Source organism: Thamnophis elegans, chromosome 7, assembly GCF_009769535.1.
Source record: "Thamnophis elegans isolate rThaEle1 chromosome 7, rThaEle1.pri, whole genome shotgun sequence".
Taxonomy (NCBI): domain Eukaryota; kingdom Metazoa; phylum Chordata; class Lepidosauria; order Squamata; family Colubridae; genus Thamnophis; species Thamnophis elegans.
The window spans coordinates 66,003,784-66,013,393 of NC_045547.1; the positions used below are offsets into that span (position 1 = coordinate 66,003,784).

Here is a 9,610-nt window from a genome sequence, read left to right on the forward strand (position 1 = left end):
GCCGGAGAAAGAGGAAGGGGGAAGCCCTCTCCCGCCTGCCGATCATGGCGGCTGCCTTGCGCCCCCGCCTCGCGTCTCCCCCCCACCCCACGCCCCGAATTCCCGCTTCCGACGCAGCGCTCAGCCCTGCTGAGAATGACCTTCCCCACCGCCGCCAGGTTAGCGACGCGCGAGCCAGGCGCGCCCAGGAATTCCCGCCCTGCGCTCGTAAGCGCCCCCCCCCCAAGTTTCACTGATGCATACCCAAACCCGCCTCCCCTTGATTGGCCGAAGCCGGGCTTTCATTTGAAAGAGCCGCCCCTCTCATTGGCTCCGACGCATGTAAATGAGAGAACCTTCCCTTCTCTCGGTGTGCGTGTGTATATGTATGTGTGTGGTTTTTTTTTCCGCTCCTTGGGCGCGCTGCCTCCCCCCTCCTCCTCCACCGCCGTATCATCCCTGTGAATTTTTCAGACAGTAACTCGCCGCCTGTCTTTACTATAAGCAAATAGTTCCTCGCCCCCGCCCGCCGTATTTACAATGGGGCGAGGTTCCGCAGTCCCCTCTTTGAGCTTAAAAGACAGAGAGGGCGGAGTCTTTCCGGACCTATTCCAAGCGGTGGGAGGGGAGGAGGGAGCGAGAGAAAGACGCGTACCCGCCGATTCCCCCTCCGGCGGAGGGATACGGATTGGAGAGATCCGTGTCTGTGTTTTTTTTTCCTTCCCCCACCAAAATATTGAGAGTTAAGAGGCCGCTGCTGCGTGCAGCGGAGATCAGAAAGCGAGCGGTGCCAGTCGGAGGCTGAGCTGTTCCTGCTGCTGTTCCTGCCGCCGCCGCTCCACAACGACCGCCTCACTGCGGCGCTACATCCCGGACTGGATTTTATCGATTCCTCCTCGCGTTGCTCGCGTGGGTTTCTTTGGTCGACACGACCCGAGACAGCCCGCCTGCCTGCTTGAAAAAGACCCCAAGAAACCGACTCATCTTTTTTTCTACTCGCGTTAACCTCTCTTCCTAATAAAAGATTGGCGTGTGGATATTTTCCCCCCTTCTCTCCCCCTCCCTTAAGGACATCTATCCGTTTCCCTGGGATTCTCTGACGGACTTGCAAGTTTCCTTTCCATCCGAAAGTGTCGGCAGAGGAGGAGAAGAAGAAGGAGAGACGGGGGGTGGGGGGACCCGGCTTTTGCCAGCGAGGCTTTTCCCTCCGATCCGAACGGGGAAGGAGCTACGCCGCCGGCCCCTCTTCAGTTGGCCCGCCGCAGCAAGCCGGCTTGACCGAAGAAGCCTTTGCTTCGTGATCGTTGTGGGTGGTTGTCGTCGTCGTCGGGGTTTTTATTTTCCTCCCCGCCTTCCGTGGTGTCGCTTGGGAAGATGTTACTCTCCAAATTTGGGTCCCTGGCTCATCTCTGCAACCCGACCAGCATGGATCACTTGCCGGTGAAGATCCTCCAGCCAGGTAAACAATTTCCCGAGAGTTGCCGTCCGCCCTCGCCCGCTCCTCTTTGCGGGGGACGGCCCGTGTGCGTTGCATGGTGTGTCGTGTGTTTTGTGTGTGATGTGCGTGTCGAGGTTTCCTCTCCCCCCTTTTCCCGCGTCAGCCGTGGAACGGTGGATCCCAGCGATCGACTTGAGTCATTCATCCGTCGTCTTTTTTAAAACCTCTGCAGTTGTTGGAAGGGGGGGGGGAGTTGGCTTGTTTCCCCCGGTTATCCTAAGCGGGAAATTAGGGCGGCTGGGCAAATATTTTGTACCGAAGGATGAAGGGGGGAAAAAAACTGGAAAGACGTTTTGCCAGGGGCTGGCAGAACTGACTCGCAAAATCCCGGACGGCCACGAGGGGGAGGCAGAGATTTAGACGTTTTTTAGCGGCCAACATTTTTGCCATCAATTTTTACAACCCCCGTCCATTCAATTCCCAAATCTGGGCTTGGCCGCACTTTGGTCCAATATTGCTGGTGACTTTAAAAAGAAGTGTTGAGGAGGGTTGAGAGTAAGATGCGCCTTTCTCCCCCCACGACGCCAGGTTGAGATTGGTTTGTCTGTCTGAACTGCTGTTCGCCCCCCCCTCGCCCCCAAATATCTCTTCCTTAAGGCTTTCCCTCTGTTTTTTCTCACCCTGCTTTCTCTTTTTCTTCCCCTCTCCAGTGAAAGTGGAAAAGGAGCCGTTCGATAAAATCTATCAAGTGGGCTCAGTCCTCGGCAGCGGGGGATTTGGCACCGTCTATGCTGGGAACAGGATTGCAGATGGCTTGCCGGTAAGAGGAGGCTCTTGAGCCACAACCCCCCCTTCCTTCTCCGCCCCCAACCACGAGGCTCGGGGTTGCTACCACCCACCCACCCCTTTTGCGTGGCTGGAAATTCCAGCTGTGGAATCCAGAGCAAGAAATCCCGGGCAAGTTCTCTTCATGCCGACCAACAGGCATTGGGCTTGGTCTCTTCCCCCCCCCTTCCCCCCATATCCCTCAATTCAATTTGTAGACTGGTTTCCCTATAACCTCCGTTTTTTTTCCTCCCTGCTTCCAGGTCGCTGTAAAGCATGTCGTGAAGGAGCGAGTAACCGAATGGGGAACAATTGTAAGTACCCAAGGATGGATCCCAAAATGTATATGTGGTGTGCGTGGCTGCCTGCACCTTGCAGTAGTTTCCAACTGCTTTTCTCTCCCTGTATTAATAACAGACGGCTGATGATTGTTTCCATGGATTCCCCTTTCCCCACCCCGCATGCTGCTGCCTCTCCATTCTCTGTTATTGTTTACATTGAGGGGGGATTTTGGCAGGGTTTCTTCTCCTCCTCCTCTTCCCCCTCTGCCCTCCCCTTTTGACTGCGGCAGCAGAGACACCCAGTGGAGTAGCTGCAGCCTTCCCCATCGGTCTAGCTAGCTGCTTAGCCCTCCCCTTTCCCGTCTTCCGCCTGGCTGCTGGAATTTCCATTTTGAGAAAGAAGTGTATGATTTGTTTTTGGATGGGCAAGGAAGGGGATTTTCCCTCCTTCCTCCCCTCCTCCCGTTTCCGATAATTCCGAATAATTCATCATGTCTTCCTTTGCTCTTTCTCCCTCCGTCTCTCTCTCCCTCCTTCCCTACCCCTCCTCCTTGTAGGGTGGAGTAATGGTGCCCTTGGAAATAGTCCTGTTGAAGAAAGTGGGTTCGGGCTTCCGAGGGGTAATTAAGCTGCTCGACTGGTACGAGAGGCCTGATGGCTACCTGATCATCATGGAACGGCCAGACCTGGTGAAGGATCTCTTTGACTTCATTACGGAGAAGGGGGCGCTGGATGAGGACACCGCACGGGGCTTCTTCCATCAAGTCCTGGAAGCAGTGCGCCACTGTTACAGCTGCGGGGTGGTACACAGAGACATCAAGGACGAGAATCTTCTAGTGGATCTCAGGACAGGAGAACTGAAGCTGATCGATTTTGGGTCTGGAGCCATCCTCAAGGACACAGTCTACACTGACTTTGATGGTATGCGCCCCTCCCAACCGCAGCCAATCCCTGTGTGTGTGGATGGGTGGGTGGATGAGTGCTTAATTGGGAAAGCATCCCGGCACAAACCCCCTCATTCTTAATCACATTCTCACCACCTACAGCTGACAAAATATGTTTTTGCTGTTTTTGCTGCTGCAGTCAGTAGCAGGTTGATAATTAAATCCTTCGCAATGGAGGCAGCTGGAAGGGGGGGGGGTGTCAAGTTGTTTAGGAAAGGAGCAATTCCAGGCAGTGACGCAGGAGTTTATATTTTCCCTGCCTTCAAAAAAATAAAAATAAAGGCATTTTCCTAGAGGGCGATGTGTTTACAGTTGAGTCAAGCTTGTGTGTTTCCATCTGCTTTTCTTAGTGCTTCCCCCCTACTCTGCTGTCCCCCTACACACACACACACACACACCTAGTTTTCTCCTTTCCCCAGCTCCTCATTCTCATGTGATGTTTCGGAAACCCCCGCATTGCAGATTGAGGGACCTGAGGGGGGAAACATCTAAAAAAGTTTTTTTTCTTTTCCTTTCTTAAAACTTACACACCGAAACATGGGTTGCCTCCTTTTGTTATAAGAAAGACATGATCTCTTGCTTTTTGCCTAAGCCTCGGCAAGATTTTCTTCCTTTCAAGGTGAAGGTGATCCACGTGAAGGAGGCACCGTTTTCACCTCCCTTCCCTAGTCAGCTGCAGCATTTAACATCTGTTTGTTGTGAAACGAGAGTCTCCTGGCCATGTGACCTTCAGCATCACAAATTCCAGTTTTCATTTGGTATCCAAGTAACCACTCGGTGCAGAGGGAGGGCAGTTGCTAACTGCCTTCTTAATGCGGGAGGCAGATTTCACTCTTCTTTTACTCTGATTTTTCTCTATTTTTATTTTTTTAAAAAAGAGGGGGGGAGCAGCATACTTTTAGAACTGGCCAAAACTGATTAGTCACATTTAGGAGCCAAGGTTGGAGTTTCACCTCACCCCCCTTCCTTTCCTGCCTCTCTTCTTTCATCCCCTCTTCCTTTGTCCTTTTGTGTCTATTTTTGGTACGGTGCTGCAGACGCCACGTGGTCAAGGAAAGGGAGCTTTATGTTAGTAAACAGTCAGCTGATGGGAAGCTTGTACTGCTCATTGCCGCAAAATAGAACCACCCCGAGGGCTGAGATTAAAGCATGATATAATCCCAGGGGTGATGTAAGGTCCAGAATTTTCCCATATATGTTTGTGTGCTTTGGGGAAGGGTTTTTTTTTTTTTAAATGGGATTTTTGAAGTGGCAAAGCATAAAATATGCTCCCAAGTTGAAAGTTCATCTTGTTCTAATAGGGCAAGGGGCCTTTGTTTTTTTCCTCCCCACAGGAACACGCGTGTACAGCCCTCCAGAATGGATTCGCTATCACAGATACCATGGGCGGTCAGCTACTGTATGGTCCCTGGGTGTTTTGCTCTATGACATGGTCTGCGGGGACATCCCTTTTGAGCAAGATGAAGAGATCTTGAGAGGACGCCTGTATTTCAGGAGACGAATTTCCCTGGGTGAGCTGAGATTTACAGATCTCCACAACCCCCCCCCCCACAACCCCCTACCCTCCCCCCCGTTATTCTGCCCACTGATCATTTTCGGTGGCTGAGCTGTCCCTCTTGTCTTTTCAGAATGCCAACAATTGATCAAATGGTGCCTTTCTCTGAGGCCTTCAGACAGACCGACCCTTGAGCAAATTTTTGACCACCCGTGGTTGCACAAATCCGAAGTTGCGAAGTCGGAAGATTGTGACATAAGGTTACGGACCATTGGCACAGACGTGTCTCGCACAAGTTCAAGCAACGAGAGCCTGTGAAATAACGGAGGACCTTGTCAAGGGAGGGGAGCCACAAGGAGAGAAAAAGAGGGGGACAAAAAAAAGACCAGAGTGCTGCTGCTGCTGCCAATATGTAGAAGGGGGTGGGGGCGGAGGAGGGGGGATGCATTAATTATTCTGTACTTTGAATCTTTGTCGGAGGGAATTGATTTTTTTTTAAAAAAAATGTCCCCTTATTGCTGGTTTCTGCTTCAGAATGAAATTTCCTTTGGAAACGCTAATATATAGGAGTTGGCAGGCCAGTACTTAACCCAAAAGACTGACCTTAATATAATTATTATTTTTTATTATTATTTTTATTAAGAAAAGCAGTGACCTCTTTAAATAACATGGTAAACCTTTTTGCTCTCATAGAGCCTGGACTAAATTTCATTTGCTTTTTTGAGTGCCTTTTTGAAAGCTGCTTCAGTGGGACTTTCTTTTTTGAGCTGTGTGTGTCCAAAGAAGATCCAGTACATTATAGAACCTGCCTTCCCTTCTCCATTCTAGGTGCTGGGGAAGCAGCTCCCTATGATGCACTAGAAAAACATGTCCAGTGACTGAATGAAGTAGTCCCATCAGCTGATGATGGAATACTTGAACACAGACATTTCATCCTCTTCTTTCCCAGCCTTTCTCTCCTCCCTTCCGTCCCCAGACCCCAACAAAACAACCTCTGCTGATCCACACAATATTTCCATAGCCTGCACAGGTTATCAGCTCTTTACCAGGAACATTTACCCATACTTCATTTCATCTCTACCACTGGGCACAAGAAAAAAGGCCCTTTCTCAGTTCCCCCAACCTCCAAGTCTTAAAAAAAAAAAGTATGAATGGGCATGTTAAATGCACAATCAATGCAATATTCAAGGACTGTGTGCGTGTGGGTTTTTTCTTTCTTTTCCCATTACCTGTATAATGTGTTTATGTAAAAAAATTCTCCCCCTGTACTATACAAGTTTTATTTATTGTCTGGAGTTTAGAAAAACCTCTCACAGACATCAGCTGTGGCTATTTATTTTAGCTAATTTATTTGTTTAGAATTATGCAACACTGCTTTTATCTCTCTTCTGTTGTGGAGATTTCTCTGGGATCAGTCGACAATTATTTTTGCATTCCTGTCTTTTCCTCTTTTGGGGGTAGGGGTGGGTTGTTGACAAAGAACTATATAAAGCCTGACCATACCTGTTCTTTTTTTCCTTCATTTTTGGTTGGAAGATAGAAAAAAATGTTGTACAAAGTCTAATTTAAGGGAATTAGAATGACTTTAAAAGTTAGTATGCCTTTTTTGTCTGGTATTATTGACATACCAGAACTGTAAAGTAATGCTGTTTTTGAAGGGTTTTAAATTATTGACATTGTACAGTCTTTGTGCATCGGCTCTGGAAGGAAGAGTGGCAGAGTCATAAACCTTAATTTATTTTAATAGATGTGTGTTCTGTAATCTGGTTGCACTTATGCAGCTTGGATTTGGATTTTTTTTTCCTTCTGTTTAACAGTGTGAAATGTATGGAGATCATATTTTTTTATACAGGTATTTCAATTAAACTTTTTTGTAGATAAGTGGCATGATGTGTTCATTTGAGTTCAACAGTGGCACCTCCAAGGAAGCACCTTGACACATTTGTACAGATTTACACACACAAAAGGGACGCAGTGGCTCAGTGGCTAAGACGCTGAGCTTGTCGATCAGAAAGGTTGGCGGTTTGAATCCCTAGCGCCGCATAACGGAGTGAGCTCCCATTACTTGTCCCAGCTTCTACCAACCTAGCAGTTCAAAAGCACATTAAAAAAATGCAAGTAGAAAAATAGGAACCACTTTTAGTGGGAAAGTAACAGCGTTCGGTGCGGCTTCGATGTTCACTCATGCCAGCTGCATGACCACGGAGACGTCTTTGGACTGCGCTGGCTCTTTGGCTTTGAAACGGAGATGAGCACCGCCCCCTAAAGTCAGGAACGACTAGCACATATGTGCAAGGAGAACCTTTACCTTACACACAAGTTAAGTTCCACAAATGTCAGTAGCAATTTGGATAGAGGGATGTAATCTTCACGCATCGCCCACAGATAGAAATGATCCTCAATTATCAGGATAGGCCAGTGGAGAAATTCCCTGATCTTTGGAATTGAAGTGAATACATTTAAAAGTTTTCAGCGAACATCACATATACTCTTGACAAAGAGGTTGCCGTAGGGAATGTGACAAGTGAGAAGAATGCCCCCCCCCCCTTTTGAGCTCCCAATATGCTCTTTACCACTTTCTGGGTAGCTGCTCCACTTCCAAACAATGGAGTGACATGTAAGTGCCTATCCATTTGTCTTCCAAGAAGGAAGGGTTGACTCGCCTTCCATCCTTCCGAGGTGGGTAAAATGAGGACCCAGATTGTGGGGACGATATGCTGACTCTGTAAACCGCTTAGAGAGGGCTGAAAGCCCTATGAAGCGGTATATAAGTCTAACTGCTATTGCTATTGCTAAGAATGCTTCTGGGCTCTGCTTGAAGTCAAGAGATGCTTTCTTTGAGAACTGCAGTTTCCCCTTGTGGCTGCTATTTTCCAAAGTTCAGGAATTAACTCTTTTTGGAATTAAAAACCTTAAATGTGTGCCATGGAGATTGGTAGGTAGGATCCCAATGGGCAAGTCAAGTCCGGATGTCACAACTGCAAAATTGAAACCGCCACCACCACCACCAATGATTTGCCTCTGTCGTGTACAAAAGGGTTTTAGACATGCAGTTGTGGCTGCCATGTTGACTTTTCACAATCTGACCCCACCCAACCCCGTGGTCCCTCTGCCAGTGGTGGGTGGTAAAGGAGGTACCCTACTAAACTCCATCGTTCCCCATCATTGCCTATATTGGAGACTTGGAATAAAATATAGGCTCATGAGGATACTGATGACAACTGCAGGTTATCCAATTCGTTCATCCATAGCTTGTAACCATTTATAGTCTCCTCTTTCATTCTCTTTAAGGTGAACAGATTTGGCCAACTTACAAAGTAGTCCCTGTACTAATTAATACACATGCACTGTATGGCATATGGAGCTTTTATCGACCAATCGTGCCTGCCGTTTTGGTGTGGCTCTCCCACCCAGTATGAAACTCCTGCAAATACCACATTCGTAATTCCAAATACACATTTTGGATGTTATTAAAATGCTTTTCTCATTCTGTAGCCCTCCAGCTGCATTAAGTGATGATGAGGCGCCAGGTTGGGGAATGTTCCAGAGGCAAAACTTTACATGACAGACCTGTTTTGAGACAGGACTCTTGTATTTTCATTAGATATGTTTGCACAACATGCTAAGCCAGAAAGTCTGGCGAGCACGCAGGTGCCTTAATTTTACCCTGTATGACACGCAGCTCTTTAATCAACAACTTAGATTTACCAGGTTGTCCAATCCCCCCAAATCTTCCATATTAGAATTACACACATGAGACTATGAAACCTTCAGCCAAACCAAAGTTCCATCTCAAACTTTTCAAACTTCCATCTCAAACTTCATATATCATTGTAAGTTGAAGTCTGTTTAAAGTCTTGGGGTACAGGCAGAGTCTTGGTATTTCTTTTTTAAATAATCTGATAATTAGAACTGTAGAAAAAACAATTACTGCCAACCTGCCTTCCATTGAGGATCTGTACATTGCATGAGTCAAAAAGAGGGCCATGAAAATATATATAGACCCCTCGCATCCTGGACATAAACTGTTTCAACTCCTACCCTCAAAACAATGCTATAGAGCACTGCACACCAAGACAACTAGACACAAGAACAGTTTTTTTCCTGAACACCATCACTCTGCTAAACAAATAATTCCATCACCACTGTCAAACCATTCACTAAGGTTGCATTACTATTACTATTAGTATTCTCATCTCATCTGAGAATATTAATAGTAATAGTAATGCAACCTTAGTGAATGGTTCCCATCTCCTCCCAATTATTACTCCAGGGCTGTAACTTTGTTGCTTGTATCCTTATGATTTATATTGATATTGATTGTTTCCTGATTGCTTATTTGTACCCTATGACTATCATTAAGTGTTGTACCTTATGATTCTTGACAAATGTATTGTGTCTTTTTATGTACACTGAGCGCTTATGCAGCAAAGACCAGTTCCTTGTGTGTGCAATCACACTTGGCCAATAAAGAATTCTGTTCTGTTCCGTTCTGTTCCGTTCCATTCCACTCCACTCTATTCTATTCTAATCTGATTTTAAGCAATATACACATGTAAGCTATATGTCTGGATTCTTCCCAATAGCAGTAGCCTCATATCATAGGATTGGGTGGAACCATCTTCTCCAGACTAGCTTTCATATGCAA

General features: G+C 47.0%; 1 protein-coding gene across 1 annotated transcript; it reads left to right on the forward strand.

Annotated features, from left to right (window-relative positions):
- Positions 1 to 390: 390 nt before the first annotated feature.
- On the forward strand, positions 391 to 6,843 carry PIM3 (Pim-3 proto-oncogene, serine/threonine kinase). Its single transcript, XM_032221697.1, has 6 exons — positions 391 to 1,438; positions 2,128 to 2,237; positions 2,506 to 2,556; positions 3,081 to 3,444; positions 4,802 to 4,978; positions 5,096 to 6,843. Exons 1-6 carry the CDS (start codon positions 1,354 to 1,356, stop codon positions 5,278 to 5,280), a joined length of 972 nt encoding a protein of 323 aa, XP_032077588.1. The 5' UTR covers positions 391 to 1,353; the 3' UTR covers positions 5,281 to 6,843.
- The last annotated feature ends 2,767 nt before the right edge of the window (positions 6,844 to 9,610 follow it).